General features: G+C 45.3%; 1 protein-coding gene across 4 annotated transcripts in view; it reads left to right on the top strand.

Moving 5' to 3' along the window:
- The window catches only part of CASC3 (CASC3 exon junction complex subunit), a 47,429-nt gene that overhangs the window by 6,769 nt on the left and 19,891 nt on the right, over positions 1–20,769 (top strand). For all 4 annotated transcript variants that reach the window (XM_061590215.1, XM_061590213.1, XM_061590214.1 and 1 more), the window contains 6 exons: positions 2,723–2,750; positions 4,164–4,201; positions 4,993–5,151; positions 10,343–10,494; positions 16,244–16,420; positions 16,590–17,278. In XM_061590215.1, the coding sequence (XP_061446199.1) occupies positions 2,723–2,750; positions 4,164–4,201; positions 4,993–5,151; positions 10,343–10,494; positions 16,244–16,420; positions 16,590–17,278 (1,243 nt within the window). The remainder of the gene's footprint in view (positions 1–2,722; positions 2,751–4,163; positions 4,202–4,992; positions 5,152–10,342; positions 10,495–16,243; positions 16,421–16,589; positions 17,279–20,769) is intronic.

The following is a 20,769-nucleotide window of genomic DNA, read 5'->3' as shown; positions in this document are numbered from 1 at the left end:
TTATGATCATATTACCCCAGTGTTATACAACCTTCACTGGCTTCCAGTTATTTTCCGGGCTCAATTCAAGGTGTTGGTATTAACCTTTAAATCCCTATACGGTTTCGGCCCAGTATACCTGAAGGAGCGCCTCCAACGTCATAAAGTGTGCCGCCCTACAAGTTCTGCCACTCAGGGCCTTCTCTCGGTTCCGCCGACTAAAGTGGCTAGGTTGGTGAGGACTCGAGGGAGGGCTTTTTCTGTGGCAGCCCCCACGATTTGGAACTCCCTCCCAATGGATCTTCGCCATGCCCCTTCCCTAGATATATTTCGCCGTGGCCTGAAAACTTGGCTTTTCCATCAGGCCTTTACGATCCTTGAGACTTCCAAGATAAACTAGTCCAAGGTGAACAATCTACTAAATACTGTAATTTTTACATTGTACTGTACTGGCTATATTGTTTACTGTTTATTGTATTTTATCATGTTTTATTGTACGCTGCCTAGAGTGGCCATTGGCTAGATAGGCGGCCTATAAATTAAAGTTTATTATTTATTATTATTTGATTTGGCTACTTCTTCAACAGATCTGCCAGTTCTCTGACTAATCTATTTTGTTAACAGTGAAATAACAGAATAATTCTCAGTTCTGATTCTGCTCCCCTGAATTAAGATGGGATTAACTAACAACTGTGATTTTGTTGTCAGAGTGTAATAAGCTTGAGAATAGTGCGTATCTAGTGTGCTAATACTTTGTGCAGCAATTACAAACATATCTTGGAATATCTGATTTATATAGCCAGCGTGAACGCTTCTATTATGGTGGGAAGGGAATTGTATGTCATCTGAGCAATCTTCTAAGTTTCCTGACTTCCCATGTTCTGTTGAAGGCATGGTTCTCAAAATGTGAAGCTGACCACCCCTGTAGGAAAACCCAAGTGTTTGTAAAGAGAGGCATAAGAAACAAGGCACAACTGAAGACAGTAGCATCACAAAACACAATGAAGGCAAGAAGGCATGAATGAGTACAGGAAATAGATTTAGTAAACACAAATTGTAGTTCCCATCATGTTTCCAGAATTGGCAGTCCTTCCTTGGGGCTCTTTCTCTTTTACCAGAGGAAGCTGTTGACATTATGTTTTCTGTAGTCAGGTTTCCTTTCTTTCTAAAGGTGTGTTCTCACCAGGCAGTTCCCTTCACCTTCTGCTCCTCCTCTTAGCAGGTGCACCATCTGCATGCACAAGGAGCAGCTGAAGTGCTACTTCAAAGTCAGCAGTCTTGCCTGCCTTGTTGAGTGACAGATCCAATCTCATGAGAACTTATGCTGGCAGGCAGGATTCCTGCTTCTTGGTTAACTGAGCCCCTTGCAGTTTTGAATGCAGTACATCCATAAGAAATTAGTCCTCTTTCGATGAGGAATTCACTTTTCCACAACCAAACATGACCAAACAAGTGATCCCTTCAGAGATTTGGTGTGCAAAGCAACAGCTTTTTTCAGGAGGCATCTCAAGAAAATAGCTGGTACAGACATATCCTAAAGAAGCTTATGTAGTTATGGGAAACTGAAGCAATAAAGGGAAATTGGTGGATTAAAGGATTAGAGCAGGGGTTCCCAAACTGGTCTGCAAGCTTCATCCTGGTAGTCTGTAGTGTGTCAGTGAAGAACAGTAGGAGCTGTCCAGTGCATTAAAATCCAGATTTATTTTAATTGTATTCCTTTTATTTATTATATTGTATTTTATTTTTTATAATTATATTTTATTTTGTGTTCTTTGGAAATCAGATTATAATACAATAAAATTCAATTTAAGAAATATAAGAAGCAATAAAAATACAATTAAAAATAATGCAGCATCCAGCACAGTGTATTATAGTTGCTAAAACATTCACCAAACCCCTCAGCAATGTCCAGTGGTCTGTGGGGGGAAAAGTTTACAAACCACTGGTATAGAGAAAATAAAGAGGAAAAATAAAATTGGTCTAAAGAAATATACTCTTCTGAAGCCACATAAATGTGATATCTTTAAGGGCTTAATCCTACTGGTATTTACACCAGGCCAAGGGGATACAGGAAGTGGCAGATCTCTGGCTACACCAACATAAGTCCCTCATCCTGGCTTGGTCAGCCCAACCTGGTTCAGCCAGGGGTCAACTGGCTCAGCCAAGACTGGCCAAATCCAAAAAAGGAGCGTTCCAAGGGTGTGGTGGGGGAGGGACTGAGTGAAGGGGAACTTTTACCATATCCTCCTTCCATTCAACTTGAGCATGTGACCTCCAGTTGCAGTGCAGGCTAAGCTAGGAAAAAGCTCTGCCAGTTCAACCAGTGATCTCCCCTCTAAAGGGCTCCTGAACTGAGTTAGGATCTGATGTACTTTAAGCTGGTTTCAGTTAACCTATAGCATTGTGCCCTTAAGTTCTGTCTGCTTCCTTGATGTTGGATTGCTCCCAAAGTGTACTAGATCTTGGCTACTGGCTGTACCTCCCTCTACGCCCTTGGCAAGCCTACGTAAAATAACTTTGAACTTTTTAAAATTGGGAACAATATTGTTGCTACTAATCACTTATATGGTAGAGAACTTTGTAATTTGATTAAAAGGTCATTCTGTCATCTTCCACCAGCTAGATTTCTTAACGTATATTATAATAAACATTTTTATTTTTATTTTTATGGAGGTTTAAGTTATTTTCCCTTTGAATCTACATCCATTTCTCTGTATGTTAATATTTCTTTTTCTTAAAACAGGAGAGTGAAGATGGCATAGAAGGAGATGGTAAGTGTTGGTCCCTTTTAGTTTGATTGATTGTGAATGGTGAAACATAATATAGATTTGGTCAGGGAATGTTCTTAATATTTGGTTTCTAAAATAAAGATGTATTGCTATGTTCCAGACACATGCCCGTATGCTTATTGTACTTTAGCTTGTAGGTAAATGAAGACACAGAGAGTAGGAATAAAGAGTACTTCCAATAGATGGATGTAGAAAGTAGAGTCCCCTGTACCTGTGCTTTTTAACTTATTCATAAACGATTTAGAATTGAAATGGAAATGGACTGCCTTCAAGTTGATCCCAACTTATGGCAACCCTATGAATATGGTTTTCATGGTAAGCGGTATTCAGAGGTGGTTTACCATTGCCTCCCTCTGAGGCTGAGGCAGTGACTGGCCCAAGGGGTGAGCAAAACTGTGGTGCAGCCAGATTTGGAATACTGTGTATAATTTTTGTTGCCTCGCCTTAAAAAATATATTGTAGAGTTGGGAAAGATTCAGAAAAAGGATTTGAAAATGATCAAGGGGATGGAGCAGCTCCTGTATGGAGAAAGGTTGCAGCATTTGAGGCTTTTTAGTTTAGAGAAAAGGCAAATAAGAGGCGACATGATAGCAGCCTGTAAAAATTATGTATAGCATGGAGAAAGTGGGTAGATAAGTTTTTCTCCATCTCTCTAATAATACTAGAACTCATGGACAGCCAATGAAACATAAGCTGAATGTTGGAAGATTCAGGACAGATAACAGAAAGTATTTCTTCAGGCAGCATATTGTTAAACTGGAATTCGCTCCCACAGGTGGCAGTGATGGGCACCACCCTGGATGGCTTGAAAAGCGGATTAGACAAATTCATGGAGGATAAGGCTAACAGTGTCTATTAACCATAATGGATATGTTCAGCTTTCACAGTCGGAGGCAGTATCTTCTGAATGCCAGTTGCTGGAAACCGCATGAGGCAAAGTGTTCTTGCGCTCAGGTCCTCCTTGCGGGTTTCCCCATGGCCTCTGTGAGAACAGAATGCTGGACTAGATAGGCCACTGCCTGATCTACTAGGCTCTTGGGTAGAGGTAAGAGAGATGAAGTATGACATCAGAAGGCCAGGGCGGAAAATGTTGCAAAAGTCATAAGAAATTACTTGAATGCAAAACATAGCTTTCTGCCAAGAGGATGGAGAGGCATGACCATCATTTTTGCAGTGTTTTATATTGACAAGCAATATTTGTCAATATGGAATATGGGAGTCAAAGACAAAACCAAACATTGTGTCTGATCAGTAGTGTGGATAGTGACTTTGTCAACATATAGAGAGAGTATATGAGAAGGGAAGGCCTTGGGAAGAAAAATGAGGAATTTGATCTTGTACATATTAAATTTGAGAGTGTGTGCCTAATCACAAACAACTCTTCTTTATATTTAGCTGTTCTTTCTGATTATGAAAGTGCTGACGACTCTGAGGTGAGCTGAGTTTTTACTGACAATTTCAAATATGCCTGTTGCCATTTTACCTAGTGTGTGATATTAACACACACTAACTTAAAAAAAAACAAAAAACCTTTGACTTGAGGAAACCCGGTCCCAAGTCTCTGATAGATTGAGTACATTCCTTTGACAAATTGGGGGATGTAATCTTTACCTTTTTTTGTCTTGGAAATCAGTCCAACAGCTGTGTTTTTTTAAATTTATTCAGTGTTTCTCCATCTCAGTATTCAAGGCTTGCCTTCTAAGTGTAAGAGATAGAGGTTTGTGCCTTGGATGCATGTTTAGCTTCTGCAAGTGTTGAGAAAGTATTAAAGTTCCACACAGTGAGCTGATTCATAGTCACTTTAAACTATCACTAAAAACAAACTGTGGTTTAGTGTGAACACACAATGTGCTTGTCCATGCTGCTGAAAAGTTCTTGCTGTGCTCCTCTGCCACTCCTGCTGCGCTGCTGGGAAACAAGCCGAAGTCTGGCTTGTCATGATATATGAACTTGAGTTTGTGGTTTGTTTCTCTGCAAACAAACCATGAGTCCAGGTACAGACATCACAACAAGCCAGACTCTGCCTTGTTTCTTGGCATTGCAGCAAGAGTCGGGAAGGAGAACAGTGAGAACTTTTCACATTAAACTATATATTTTTAAAAAATATGGTTTAATGTGATATGTGAATCAAAGCAGTGAGCCTGCGCAGACAAATCTATGTTTTTTGGTAAAATGTTTTGCCACGCACCTGCCTCAATTGAAACTGATTGGATGTTTGTTTCAGGCTGAGGAGGGGGAATACAGTGAGGAGGAAACATCCAAAGTTGACCTGAAGCGGGATAGTAATGAAACGAATGAGATGACAACAAAAGCAGACAAAGGGGATGAAAAACCAGAATCAAAAGGCACCGTGGCAGGCGAGAGGCAGAGTGGGGATGGACAGGTAAGTCTTACTAAATGTTGAGTATAGGTACTAACCAATTTGGAAACTAAAAGGTGCCCTTATCTTTCTTTATTCTTCCAAAGCTAAATATTTATTGTCATTACATTTTTTTAAAAAGCTTCCTACGTTTTGTATAATTGATTAACATTAGAAAATTCCATACATGCATCACATTTTAATCTAATATCCTTTTTTCTTTTACACGGATGTAAGTGGTTATTTTTTCCATTGAAGCACATTCCTGCATTTTGTCTATACGTTCTTTAGCTATTGGTGTTGTCATTTGTTTCCATTGGTTTGTAAATCTGATAGTTGCAGCAGTTACCGTAGAAGAAATCTGTACTTTCTTATACAGTAGGGCCCCACTTTACGGCGCTTCGCTTTACAGTGATTTGCTAATGCAGCGGCTTTCAATTAGGGAAAGTCCCCACATTAAGGCGCTTGTTCCGTTTTTACAGCGGTTTTTTTTCTGTCGCGCGCCATTTTGATGTCATTTTTGCGTGATGCGTCCCATTATCGTCAATGGGTTTTGCTTTACGGCGATTTCTGCTTTACAGCGGGGGTCCGGAATGGAACCCGCAGTATGAGTGGGGCCCTACTGTACAGTGATGTCCAACTAAATTGGAGTAGACCCAATGAAATCAATGGACTTAAGTCTGTTGACTTCATTGGGTCAATTCTGAGTATGACTAACGCTGGATGTTGTCTTTTATTCAATATTCTAGTATCAGTATCACTTAGAAGAAATAATAATGGATCAAATTGTGTATTATACCCTAAGATTCTCTCCGTTATAATTTTTTAATCTTTTCTCAACATTTTTCAGCTGGCTGACAGCTTCCCTGCAAATGATATAAAATTTTCTCTGGCATTTTCAGCAGTTCAGCCTATAATTCTAGTAATTAAGGGAGCAATATTTTGTAACAATTCTCTTGATATCCCTATGCAAAGGAAAAGTATGACCAGTTGTTCAGAAATATCCCCACAAGTGCATCGGTGTATATTCTCCACATCTTGAGTTTACTTCAGCATATATGTACTTACTTGCTCTTCTCATTTTCTAACAATCTTTTGAAAAGCACAGCCTTACATACTGCTTTTGCTTTGTATATTATACGACCACAATAGCAGCTGTATACTATAGTCAGCATGGATTTTTCGAACTCCACAACGTTAAATTGAAAGTACCCCCCCATGCCACTCTGATGCTTCCCATAAGCTCATTTCAAAACAAAACCTTACAAAACTTATAGCCCTCAACTCAGAAATTCTTGCTTAACAACCCTCTATCAGCCTTTCCCAACCAGTGTGCCTCCAGATGTTGTTGGACCACAATTTCCATCTTTCCTGGCCATTGGCAATGCTGGCTGAGGCTGATGGGAGTTGTGGTCCAACAGCATCTGGAGGCACACTGGTTGGAAAATGCTGCTCTACATTATCATGGCGATACACAAAACAGTAAGAGAGAATCGAGAGTTCAAAGTGTAAAAGAGAGAGAGAAAAACCAGTCCCCCTTTGGACTTTTTTCTGTCAGAGGTTTTATTTATTTATTATTTGATTTATATCCCGCCCTTCCTCCCAGCAGGAGCCCAGGGCGGCAAACAGAAACGCTAAAAACACTTTAAAACAGAGTTCTCATCATCTGTTGAAATTAAAAATCAGCCATGTTCACAGAGTACCTGTAATCCTATTACTGACCTTGCCCCATACTCTGACCTTCATCTTCTGCAGTTTAAAAGTTAAAAAAAATGCCTAGCTGATTTTTAATTGATTTAAGAAATTTAGCATTGAACTCAATGATTGCATGCTCAATAAGAACCAACTATCAGTGTTCTAAAAGCCAGACTCACAGCTGCTTGGCTTGCCTAATCAGGAGGCTACACCCACGCCAGACCTTTATTTCACTTTAGACAGTCATGGCTTCCCCCGAAGAATCCTGGGAAGTGTAGTTTGTGAAGGATGCTGACAGGAGACTCCTATTCGCCTGACAGAGCTCCAGTGGCCAGAGTGGTTTAACAGTCAGCTGCTCTGATTGAAGCTGTGTGAGGGGAACAGGGCATCTCCTAGCAACTTTCATTACCCTTCACTAACTATACTTCCCAGGATTCTTTGGGAGAAGCCATGACTGTCTAAAGTGAAATAAAGGTCTTGTGTGAATGTGGCAGCTTTTGTTTAAGTTTGGATGGGAGACTACATGTGCCTGCATAAAAAGGTGGGGGAAACTCTGAAAAACAATTACATCGTTCACAGTGTTTTCCTTTTGGAAAGGAAAGGAGCTTCCCCTCTGCCCAGTGCCCACCCATCCAATCTTCTCCCCTCCCCTTCCCTCCTCCTCCCTTCCCTGCCCATTCCCCATGTCATTCATCTATCCTAAACATGATCGCACAGGAGTAAATCCCATTGAATTAAAAAAGCATGCAAATGATCAAACCTGCCCTCCCTCTTATCCCCTCCCTCTTATCCCCTCCCTCTTATCCCCTCCCTCTTATCCCCTCCCTCTTATCCCCTCCCTCTTATCCCCTCCCTCTTATCCCCTCCCTCTTATCCCCTCCCTCTTATCCCCTCCCTCTTATCCCCTCCCTCTTATCCCCTCCCTCTTATCCCCTCCCTCTTATCCCCTCCCTCTTATCCCCTCCCTCTTATCCCCTCCCTCTTATCCCCTCCCTCTTATCCCCTCCCTCTTATCCCCTCCCTCTTGCTCCTTCCCTCCCCCTCCCTTCACCTCTCCCATCCCCTTCCAATCCCCTCCTTCTCGCTCCTTCCCCTCCCCATCTCCCCTATGGTGAGTTTTACCTATACCAGGACTACAACCTGGGGTACCAGGGTTCAAATCCCAACACAGCCATGAAGCTCACTGGGTGACCTTGGGCCACTCACTGCCTCTCAGTCTCAGAGGAAGGCAATGGTAAACCACCTCTGAATACTGCTTACCATGAAAACCCTATTCATAGGGTTGCGACTTGAAGGTAGTCCATTTCATTTTCAAGCATGATTGCACAGGAGTAAATCCAATTGAACTCAATAAGGATGCAAATGATCAAACCTGTCCTTCCTTCCTCCCATCACCTCCCATTCCTGCCTCTTCTTTCACCCTCCCCTTCTCCTTCCAATCCCCTCCTTCCCCTATCTGGGCTGATTGCAGGTGTTGCCACCACTCACCATATACTCAGAGGCATGTGTTACCAAATTCTTCCAAGCTACACAGGAAATGGATTGGACTGTTGAAAGACCAACCCAAATGGTGTTTGCATTTTGACCAATTTGCAGGGCAGTACAATATCTCAGAGAGGAGTTCAGGTCTCCTGCTCCCCTGGTGCATTCACTAGAGCTGCCCAATTTCCCTGCTTTTTAAAGTTTGATAGAAATATCTGTTGGCTATAGGTACGTTCTTAAACCGCAAGGTTTTTTGCCTGTTGGTGAATTAAGTACTATAGGTTTATTTTCTGCCAAGTTAATTTTTCTTAAATATTTTCATGATTTTTGGAGAGTGCCTTTTGGGGGATATTATTTTTATTCCCAGATAGCTGGTCCAATAATAAAATAAAAATAATAAATTTAATTTATGTGTCGCCTATCTGGCCAGTGGCCACTCTAGGCGACGTACATACAATAAATATGGCAGAATACAATATAAAAATACAGTGAAATATATAAATTATAAGAGCAAACAATACATAATAGGAGGCATTTAAAACAGAAGAATATTAAGCCTCCCCAGAAGTCCCGAAAGCCTGCTGAAAAAGCCAGGTCTTTAAGGCCTTGCGGAACATATTCAGGGAAGAGATGTGCCGAAGATCTTGTGGGAGGGAGTTCCAGAGGGTGGGGGCCGCCACTGAAAAGGCCTTCTCTCTAGTGCCCGCCAACCTAGCTGCTTTGGTTGGCGGGACTGAGAGAAGGCCTTGTGTGGCCGATCTTGTCAGGCGGCATAATTGGTGGCGTTGTAGGCGCTCCTTTAGATAAACTGGGCCGAGACCGTGTAGGGATTTAAAGGTTAAAACCAACACCTTGAATTGGGCCCGGAAAACAACTGGAAGCCAGTGTAGATCGAACAACACTGGCGTGATGTGGTCCCGGCGACGACTGTTTGTGAGTAATCGAGCCGCCGCATTTTGAATAAGTTGTAGTTTCCGGACCGTTTTCAAGGGTAACCCCACGTAGAGCGCATTACAGTAATCTAATCGAGAGGTGACCAGGGCATGTACTACCAGTGGGAGCTGATGAACAGGAAGGTAGGGTTGCAGCCTACGTATAAGGTGTAGTTGGTACCAAGCTGCCCGGCTCACAGCCGAAATCTGAGCCTCCATGGACAGCTTGGAATCAAGTACAACCCCGAGGCTGCGGACCTGGTCCTTTAGGGGTAAACTCACCCCATTGAACTTCAGGTCAACGGTTCCCAACCTTCTCTTGTCCCCCATGAGCAGTAACTCGGTCTTGTCGGGGTTCAGTTTCAGCCTATTCCTTCCCATCCATCCACTCACGGACTCCAGGCACTTGGACACGGTCTCCACAGCCAACTCTGGTGAAGATTTAAATGAGAGATAGAGCTGAGTGTCATCCGCATATTGGTGACACTGCAGCCCAAATCTCCTGATGATTGCCCCCAGCGGCTTCATATAGATGTTAAATAGCATGGGAGAGAGGATAGAACCCTGTGGCACACCACAATTGAGAGGCCAAGGGTCTGAAACCTCCTCCCCCAATGCCACCTGTTGGTACCTATCAGAGAGAAAGGAGCGGAACCACCGTAATACAGTGCCTCCTATTCCCAATCCCTCTAGGCGATATAAAAGGATACTGTGGTCGACAGTATCAAAAGCCGCTGAGAGATCGAGGAGGACAAGGAAGGTAAATTCTCCCCTATCTAATGCCCTCCTCATATCATCTACCAGAGCGACCAAGGCTGTTTCAGTTCCGTGACCAGTCCTGAAGCCCGATTGGTATGGATCTAAGTAATCCGTTTCATCCAAGTGTGTCGACAACTGATTGGCCACCACTCGCTCAATGACCTTGCCCAAGAATGGTACATTCGAAATTGGGCGAAAGTTATTAAAAACTAGATATTTGTTAGTAGTTTTTACTTTTATGATAACATTTGACTGAAATGTTGGATGAAGAAGCTGGGTTCTGTAATGTTTGTGGTGGGTTTCTGCAGACAGAAGATCAAGAGGTGCTTGGTTTCCTTTTTTTGTAGGAAAGCACTGGACCAATTGAGAACAAGGTTGGCAAAAAACTTCCTAAGCATTTGGATGATGATGAGGACCGGAAGAATCCTGCATACATACCTCGCAAAGGTCTTTTCTTTGAGCATGACCTTCGTGGGCAGACCCAGGAAGAGGAAGTCCGGTATTATTATTATTATTATTATTATTATTATTATTATTATTATTATTATTATTATTATTATTAAGTTTATTTATATACCACATTTTCCACAAATAATGTGCTCAAAGCGGTTCACACAAATAATCCAATACAATAACACAACATATAATAAAGAGTATAATCACTAAATTAAGAAAATATATCTATATACAGTACATCAAAACATAATGAGCATAAAGCTCAACAAGGTGACATGAGCAACAGGGAGGGATTGGGGACTCTTGGTCAGGCATGTTGATCAGAGATGTAGCTTTTTTTTAACGGCTAGGGTTAAAAAGTTGGAGGAGTGGCTACTCACAGAGAAAAGAATGCATGCCAATACAGAAGACTGTATTTTACTTTATGTGCTACCAATGCTTCAGTGATAGTGAAAGGTACAGACTCAAATAATTGTTTGAAAGGATGTGTGTGACTGTTTTTAAGTATTGTGATGTCAAGAACCTTCAGTGGCTTTAATCAGACATCTACAAGAGAGTAGAGCCCCAGGAAGCATTCTTTGTTTTACATAAATTATACATCCATGAGAGTGGCTGTATACTGTAGCCAGCAGGGATTTTTCACATTCCGCAATGTTAAATTGAAACCCCCCCATTTATTTATTTATTTATTTATTTATTTTGTTGCATTTATATACCGCCCATAGCAAGTAGCTCTCAGGGCGGTAAACAGAATAGGATAAAATACATACATCATAATAATAAAATCACAAAACATATAAGACACAATGAAAACAAAATACAATTAAACAAAATATAAGATGATAAAAGGATTAGTATTACAAGATTAAAAAGATTAAAATGATTACAATGCCTGGGAGCATAAGAAGGTCTTTACCTGGCGCCGGAAAGATAATAATGTAGGCACCAGGCGTACCTCTTCGGGGAGGCTATTCCACAACTCGGGGGCCACCACAGAAAAGTCCCTAGATCTAGTAACCACTCTCCGGGCTTCACAATGAGTTGGTACCCGGAGGAGGGCCTTAGATGCTGAACGAAGTGAGCGGGTAGGTTCATAGCGGGAGAGGCGTTCCACCAGGTATTGCGGTCCCACGCCATGTAAGGCTTTATAGGTCATAACCAGCACCTTGAATCTCGCCCGGAAGCAAATAGGTAGCCAGTGCAGGCGAGCCAGAACAGGAGTTGTGTGCGAAGACCGACTGGTCCTCGTCAATAGTCTAGCTGCCGCATTCTGCACTAGCTGAAGCTTCCGAACTGTCTTCAAGGGCAGCCCTATGTAGAGCGCATTACAGTAATCCAATCTCGAAGTTACCAGAGCATGAACAACTGAGGCGAGGTCGTCGCCATCCAGATAGGGGCGTAGTTGGGCTACCAAACGGAGATGGTAAAACGCGTTCCGTGCCACCGAGGCCACTTGAGCCTCAAGAGACAAGGAAGGGTCAAAAAGGACCCCCAAACTATGGACCTGTTCTTTCAGGGGGAGTGTAACCCCATCCAGAACAGGATGCACATCCACCATCTGAGCGGGGAAGGCGTTCACCAACAGTGTCTCAGTCTTGTCTGGATTGAGTCTCAGTTTATTAGCTCTCATCCAGTCCATTATCGCGGTCAGGCAACGGTTCAGCACATCAACAGACTCACCTGAAGAAGATGAAAAGGAGAAATAGAGTTGCGTGTCATCAGCATACTGATGACAACGCACTCCAAAACTCCTGATGACCACACCCAGAGGCTTCATGTAGATGTTAAAAAGCATGGGGGACAAAACCGACCCCTGAGGGACTCCACAATGGAGAGTCCAGGGTGTCGAGTAATGTTCCCCAAGCACTACCATCTGGCGACGATCCGCGAAGTAGGAGCGGAACCACTGCCAAGCAGTACCCCCAACTCCCAACTCCGCGAGTCTCCCCAGAAGGATACCATGGTCAATGGTATCAAACACCGCTGAGAGATCAAGGGGAATCAACAAAGTCACACTCCCCCTGTCCCTCTCCCGACAAAGGTCATCATACAGGGCGACCAAGGCTGTTTCAGTGCCGAAACCGGGCCTAAAACCGGATTGAAACGGATCCAGATAATCGGTTTCATCCAAGACCATGCCATTCTGAGGCTTCCCATAAGCTCATTTCAAAACAAAACCTTACAAAACATATAGTCCTGAACTCAGAAACACTTGCTTAACAACCCTGTCAATTTTCATGGCGATACACAAAACAGTCACAGAGAATAGACAGTTCAAAGTGTAAAAAGAGAGGAAAAAACCTCAGAGCCCTTTTGGACTTTTTTCTCTGAGAGTTCTCATAATTTGTTGAAATTCATTAAAAATCAGCCATATTCACAGAGTACATGTAATCCTAATACTGACCTTGCCCCATACTCTGACCTTCATCTTCTGCAGTTGAAAAGTTGAAAAAATGCCTGGCTGATTTTTAATTAATTTAATAAATTGTGGCTGGAACCCTATGATAACGCGGAGCATGCTCAGTAAGAACCAACTGCCCGAGTTCTAAAAGCCTCACAGCTGCTGGGCTTGGCTAATCGGGGCCACACCCACACCAGACTTTGATTTCATGTGAGACAGTCATGGCTTCCCTCAAAGAATCCTGGGAAGTGTAGTTTGTGAAGGGTGCTAAGAGACTCCTATTCCCCTGAGAGAATGGTTTAACAGTCAGCCACTCTGATTGAAGGTCTGTGAGGGCAACAGGGCGTCTCCTAGCAACTCTCAGCACCTTTCACTAACTACACTTCCCAGGATTCTTTGAGAGAAGCCATGACTGTCCAAAGTGAAATAAACGCCTGGTATGGATGTGGCCAGGTAAAGCTTTGGTTTAAATTTGGGTGGGAGGCTACATGTGTCTGCTGTAGAATAAAAAGGTGGGGGAAAGCCTGAAAAAGAATGATTCTGTTTACAATGTTTTCCTTTTGGAAAGGAAAGGGGCTTCCCTTCTGCCCAGTGCCCACCCACCCAATCTCCTCCCCTCCCAGCCCCTTCCCTTGGTCAGTGTTGGTCTACGACCTGGGAGACCAGGGTTCGAATCCCCACACAGCCATGAAGCTGACTGGGTGACCTTGGGCCAGTCACTGCCTCTCAGCCTCAGAGGAAGGAAATGGTGAAATCACCTCTGAATACCGTTTACCATGAAAACCCTATTCAAAGGGTCGCAATATGTGGGGATTGACTTGAAGGCAGTCCATTTTCATTTTCAAACATGATTGCATAGAAATAAATCCCATTGAACTCAAAAAATATGCAAATGATCAAACCCATCCTCCCTCCTATCCCCTCCTCTTGCCCCTTCCGTCCCCCCCTCCCCATGGTCAGTTTTACCTATCTTAAACATGATTGCACAGAAGTAAATACCACTGAACTCTATAAGCATGCAAATGATCAAACCTGCCCTCTCCTCCCCCTTCCTTTGCCCCCATCCAATACGCTCCTTTCCCCCCCTCCCCCCCCCCCATGGTCAGTTTTTCCTATCCTAACCAAGATTGCATAGGAGTAAATCCCATTGAAAATAAGCATGCAAATGATTAGACCTGCTTTTCTCCTCTCCTCTCCCCCCCCCCGGTCAGTTTTACCTATTCTAAGCATGATTGCACGGGAGTAAATCGCACTGAATTTAATAAACATGCAAATGATCAAACCTGTCCTTCTCCTCCTCTCCCCATCCTGCCTGCTTCCCTCCCAGTCCTCCCCTCTGCATTTTCTCCCCTCCTCATCCTCTGTGGTCAGTTTCACCTATCCTAAGCATGATTGCAGGGGAGTAAATCCCATTGAACTCAATAAGCATGCAAATGATCCATCCATTCTCAGCAAACTTGCACAGGATCCCATTTCTTACCTCCCTGATTAAAAAGCAGGGAAATTCATTAATAGGCAAAAAACCTTGCGGTTTAAGAACGTATCTATAGCCCACAGCTATTCTAGCAAACTTTAAATAGCAGGGAAATTGGGCAGCTATAGTGAATGCACCAGGGGAGCAGGAGACCTGAACTCCTCTCTGAGATATTGTACTGCCCTGCAAATTGGTCAAAATGCAAACACCATTTGGGTTGGTCTTTCACAGTCCAATCCACTTGCTGTGTAGCTTGGAAGAATTTGGTAACGTGCCTCTGAGCATATGGTGAGTTGTGGCAACGTCTGCAATCAGGACTGCATCTCCAAAGATGGAGAATTACATTTGTGTATGTTCACAAAAATCAGCCCAAAGAATAGAAAGGAGATGTGTGCTGTGCTGATCTTGTTTTAGCCGGGAGGAAGCAACATTATTAAGACAGTTGATATAGTTCAGATGGTCCCTTTGAATATATCTGATTTCCTTTGCAATTTTAGTGAAGTTTCCTATAGGAAATCATTTTCTTTTGTTTCTATTTCTGTGAATATGTGAAGTACAGCAATACTTTGCAAAATTTACACTAAAAAAACTCCAAAAACTATTGTGGAATAATGGCACTGACTATTCTGCAGAATAGTCTCCAGTGGATCTCAGGAGTATCTCAATTTGCACAAGATAAAACAGTGGTAGGCGAAATATATTCTTGCAAAATTGTAGGTGTGCTCTATGTTTTTAATTGACCGTGCCCACCTTGCCTTAAATGAAGTGGTTTAAACATAGCAGACTGAAACATGCATCCTCTTTTTCCGAACAGCTAGAGTCATTGCTGAAGTAGCAACATATTGGATTCAGTCTGACTTTTCATCAAACTGCAGGTCCAGATTCCACTGTTAATGCACCCAAAATAGAAATAGAACATAACCTCCAATTTGAAACACAAAAGGCTGTCTTCACCATCATATGACACTAACCAATAAAAAGGCGTTGAAATTAATAAAAATAAATTTGACACAGATTTCTGGGGTGAATAATGAGGGAAATAAAATTTTCTAGTGTAGATTCTCTGTAGAAACATTAATAACATAGGAAAGAAGCAAAGTAAGAAGAACATCAGCAAACATACAAAAATATAATTATCTGTCTTTGGAGATGACAGGTGTTGCCACTACTCACCATATGCTCAGAGGCACATGTTACCAAATTCTTGCAAGCTACACAGCAAGTGGATTGGACTGTGAAAGACCAACCCCAATGGTGTTTGCATTTTGACCAATTTGTAGGGCAGTACAATATCTCAGAGAGGAGTTCAGGTCTCCTGCTCCCCTGGTGCATTCACTATAGCTGCCCAATTTCCCTGCTATTTAAAGTTTGCTAGAATAGCTGTGGGCTATAGGTATGTTCTTAAACCGCAAGGTTTTTTGCCTATTAGTGAATCATTAGTCTGTTTCCTCAGAGTCTGCTGTTTCTCCTGGGACAGGCCTTCTTGGTTACTATGCCCTAGTTGTATTCCCTGCTTCAAGTGACCTAGTTGACTTCCTCTTGAAGGGTTTTTGGCTAACTGAAGAATTTTTTTTATTTTTCAAAGTTCTTGGTCTGATTTGAATTTTGGCTCTGGTTTTAGGTCTTATTTATATTCTGATGTGTTCAGTTCAATGCATTTTATTGTTTCTGCCAAAGACCATAACAAACACATTCCGCAACATATCAGTACAATAATACAAAGATTAAAATGTCAAATTCTGTAACAAAAGTAGGAATGGAACACAGATTAGACCTCTATTGTATTATACCTTTTTTAAACGCTATGATTCTGAACCTTTTGTAGGGGACCTGTGTTGCCAAAAAGATGGAATAGAAATGTATTTATAAATATGAGAAGTAAAAAACTCACTGGTTCTTTTCCTGTTGACACACAAGTCCTAAGGGCCGGCAGCGTAAACTGTGGAAAGATGAGGGACGGTGGGAGCATGACAAGTTCCGGGAAGATGAGCAAGCACCAAAATCAAGACAGGAGCTGATTGCTCTTTATGGGTATGATATTCGCTCAGCACACAACCCAGATGACATCAAGCCCAGGAGGGTGCACAAACCAAGGTGAGCTAACAGGGGCATGGGCTGTGTGTGTTCTTCTTGTATTATAGTATTAGCCGGGAGGGGGGCATGTGGTGGTACAGGAACATTACTGATGTTACTGAACTCAGTTCTCCACCCTAAATAGCTTGAGAAATCCACTTCTGACCTGTAGCATCTTATCTTCATTCAGATTTGGGAGTCCACCACAGAGAGAGCCAAACTGGGCCAATGAAAGGCCTAGTAAGCCACCACGGCACCAGAGCCTAGACAGTACTCCTGTGCCGCCCAGGACATTCATTAACCGAAACTCGGCAGGGACAGGACGGATGCCCCCACCAAGGACTTTCCCAAGAACCAGTGGCTACAAAGAGACCCGTCCAAGCTATCGTGCTGTGGATGTGAATAGTCAGCATGCGCCTCGCTTCAGTGAGCAGTCAAAGCACGAGAGCAATTACCGGGCCAGGCGTATGGAGCCAGTTCCAACGCGAGAGCCTTCTCCTGAGGCAGAGAGTCCACATGTTCGCAGCAGCCCTGTTAAAAAGGAAGAGATTGTTTCAGAAAGCCAAGTGACTCCTGTGGATGTTCTGCAGCCACCCCCGGATCGCCCGGTAGAGAAGAAGTCCTACTCCCGGGCAAGGAGGAGTCGGACCAAAGCAGGCGAGACAGGAAAATTGACTGATGAAGTTCCACTTCCATCAGGATTGGCACCTGCACCACTGAAAGCTACAGATGTTATACCATCCTCCTCCCCAGCAAAGACTGGTAACTGGGAGGTCCCTGTTGAAACTAGTCTAGATGGTCTCGAGCAAGACATGACCCAGTTAAATATAACAGAACAGAACTGGAATCAAGGGCAGCCTCAGTTCATTCAACCTCAGGGTAAGTGACTAGATGATGAGCTGAAACAGAGGAGGACTAGCTTTATTTACTTAATACAGGTTTATAATCCACTCCTTTCGAGCAGTTTAGGAAGAGTAGTAAATCCAAATCCTGGCTCGTCATAAAAACAGTTAAAATATTGATCTAGAGGCATGTAGCTGAATATATATTTGGTTATTTCAAATTGGTATACAGTTTGTTTGCTCTTTATTACTTAGATATTTTTTTCTTAGACAAACAACCTTACATTTGCTTTTGTATTCTTCCTGAACCTAACAGCCTTAAATCCCACCTGTCACTTCCTAAGCATGTCCCCCTTCGTGGCTTCCCTTGGTTTGCTGCCTTCTCATGTCCCTGGATCTTGGTTTCTTACTCCCATGCTGCTTCTGGCTATTTGTCAGCTCTACACTGCATCAGCAGTGTCAGGGGGGGCTGGAAATTCCTGGGTCTTTGGCAGGGAAGGAAAGTCCTTAGCCAGCAGTCGGGTTGTAAATCTGCCAGGCCTATCCGAAGCGTACTTGCCGAGTCAGAAGTCCAGAAGCGAGGTCAGTGGAGGTCCGGGATCAATTGCCAAGGAGGTCAGTCAAAGAGATGCTGCAGGGAAACTAGGTCTACACAAAGCCACGCCTGACATTGCAGTCAGCAACAAGCTGCAGCCAAGGTGTGCCTTATAAAGAGCAGGATGGACAGCAGGTGTGAGCCCTCAGCGTTTGGGCCTTAAGGAGACAGGCCTGCCTCTCTTCTGCCTGACCTTCTGCTGTCTACATTCTGCAGGTGAGGGGGGAGTATCCTGTTCACTGTCCGTGTCTGGCTGCAGGGCCTCTGCTGTCCCTGGGGTGCTCTGCAGCTGAGGGGCAGAAGGAGCTGGATTCTCAGGAGGCTCCTCCGTGTCTCCTGCTGCTCCTGGGTCTGCTGCTGTTACTCCCGAGTCATCCTCATCTGAGGAGTCCTCTGACGGGGCCATGACACTATCCCCCGCCCCACGACCAACCCTCCGCCTCCCGCCGGGGCCCGGCTTATCCGGGTAGCGCTGGTGGAAGCGCCGGACCAGACGAGGGGCATGCACCTGCGCCGCATCTTCCCATGAGCGTTCCTCAGGGCCGTACCCCTGCCAGTCTATGAGGTACTAGAGGCGGCCCCGATGCCTCCAGGAGTCCAGGATCTGTGCCACTTCGAATTCCTCTTCCCCGTTGACTTGTATTGACTTGTTGACGGTGGGGGCCGTGGTTTACTACTCAAGGGGTGAGGCGGGAGAGCAGGAGTCAGCAGTGAGCGATGGAAGACAGGGTGAATGCGGAAGGAGGCAGGGAGTTGGAGCCGGAACGCCACCAGTTTAATTGCTGGGTGATCCGGAAGGGAGCTGCATTCCGAGCCTCCAGCTTGTGAGACGGCCGTTGCGAATGCAGGAATTTGGTTGAGAGCCATGCCCGGTCGCCTACCTTCAGCGGCGGGCCTGGTTGGCGGTGGCGATCAGCAAAGCGCTTATACGCGTCCTTGGCCTGCTCCAGCTGCTCCTTCAGGACTGCCTGCAGGGCCTGCAACTCCTGCAGCATGACATCCGCAGCGGGGACCGGCGACGGGGGTCACAATGAGGGGAAGAATCGGGGGTGGTAGCCGTAGGAGGCAAAGAACGGGGTCTGGCGTGTGGAGGCATGCACGGAGTTATTATATGCGAACTCCGCCAGCGGTAACAGATCCACCCAATTGTCCTGTTGGAAGCAGGTGTAACACCGCAGGTATTGTTCGACGGTGGCGTTGGTACGTTCTGTTTGTCCATCTGATTGAGGGTGGTGGGCGGAGGACAAGTGGATCTGGACGTTCAGGGCCCGAAACAGGGCCTGCCAGAACCGGGCAGTGAACTGGGCTCCTCGGTCAGAGATCAGGTGGTCGGGGAGGCCGTGTAACCGGAAAACCTGGGTCAAGAACAGTTGCGCAGTTTCTGGGGCAGAGGGTAGGCCGGCACAGGGGAGGAAATGGGCCATCTTGGTGAACAGGTCTACGACTACGAGGATGGTGGTCATTCCCCGGGAGGCTGGTAAGTCTGTGATAAAATCCAGGGAGACCGAGCGCCAGGGCCCGGGGGGCGTAGGCAGTGGGAGCAGGAGCCCCGGGGGCTTGCCGGGGTGGCTCTTGGCTCGCTGGCAGGTATCACAGGCCGCTACATAGTCCTTGACGTCTGCTTGGACCCGGGGCCACCAGAAATCCCGTAGGACCAGGTGGAGGGTTTTATACGTTCCAAAATGCCCTGCCGGCTGGCTGTCATGGCAGAGGTGGAGCACCTCTCCCCGCAGAGCTCCCGGGGGAACGTACAACCGGTTCCGGTGATACAAGAGGCCCTGCTGCAAGGAAAAGGGGCTGTCCCGGATGGGCATCCCTGACTGGAGCTCTCGCTGCTGGGCCAGGGCGTAGGGGTCCTTTTGCTGCTGTTCCTGCACCCGGTCCAGGAGGGGTTGTGGCTGGTGGGTAGCGGCGAAGTTCTCTGGGCGAAGAATTGGGCGAAGGGGGCGATCGACCTGCTCGGCTCGGTATTCTGGCTTGCGAGAGAGCGCGTCTGGTAGGGTGTTTCGGCGGCCAGGGAGGTAGGTGACCGTGAACTGGAACCGGGAGAAAAACAGGGACCACCGGATCTGGCGTTGGTTCAGCCGTCGGGTGCTTTGCAGGTGCTCCAGGTTTCGGTGGTCTGTTCGTACCTGGACTGGATGGCGTGCCCCTTCCAGGAGATGACGCCAGGTCTCGAAGGCTACTTTGATGGCCAGTAACTCCTTCTCCCAAATGGTGTAGTTCTGTTCCGAAACATTGAGTTTCCGGGAGTGGAACGCACAGGGGAGCAGGGAGTGCTTGCTCCCCACCGGCTGAAGTAGGACTGCTGCCACTGCCTTATCCGATGCATCGGCCTCCACTATGTAAGGTTGGGTAGGGTCGGGTTGCTGGAGGATGGGTTCAGATGTAAAGGTGTGTTGGAGGCGCCGGAAGGCCTGTTGAGCGGCCTCGGTCCAAACAAACTTCTCTTTGCCTCGAAGCAGGTCTGATATGGGCGTGGTGAGTTCGGAGAAGTGGGAGATGAACCGGCGGTAATAGTTGGCGAAGCCCAAGAAGCGCTGCACATCTTTGGGGCTTCGCGGAGCTGCCCAGTGGAGGATGGTCTCAATTTTGGCGGGGTCCATCTGGATACCCGAGGGCGAGATCCGATGGCCTAGGAAATCCACGGTCGTGAGGTCAAAGGCGCATTTTTCGAGCTTGGCAAAGAGGCAGTGTTCCCGCAGGCGCTGCAGCACCGCTCGAACGTGCTCCTTATGTTCCGAGGGGTTCTGCGAGTAGATCAGGATGTCATCCAAGCAGATCACCAGGAAGCGGTCTAGGAGGTCCCGGAAGATGTCGTTCATGAAGTGCTGGAAGACGGCAGGGGCGTTGCACAAGCCAAACGGCATCACGGTGTACTCAAAGTGCCCATAACGGGTGCGGAAGGCCGTCTTCCACTCATCGCCCTCCCG

The sequence above is a fragment of the Rhineura floridana genome, chromosome 11 (assembly GCF_030035675.1).
Source record: "Rhineura floridana isolate rRhiFlo1 chromosome 11, rRhiFlo1.hap2, whole genome shotgun sequence".
NCBI classification, from domain to species: domain Eukaryota; kingdom Metazoa; phylum Chordata; class Lepidosauria; order Squamata; family Rhineuridae; genus Rhineura; species Rhineura floridana.
The sequence above is the reverse complement of the archived record's forward strand: the minus strand, read 5'-3'. Positions and strand labels throughout refer to the sequence as shown.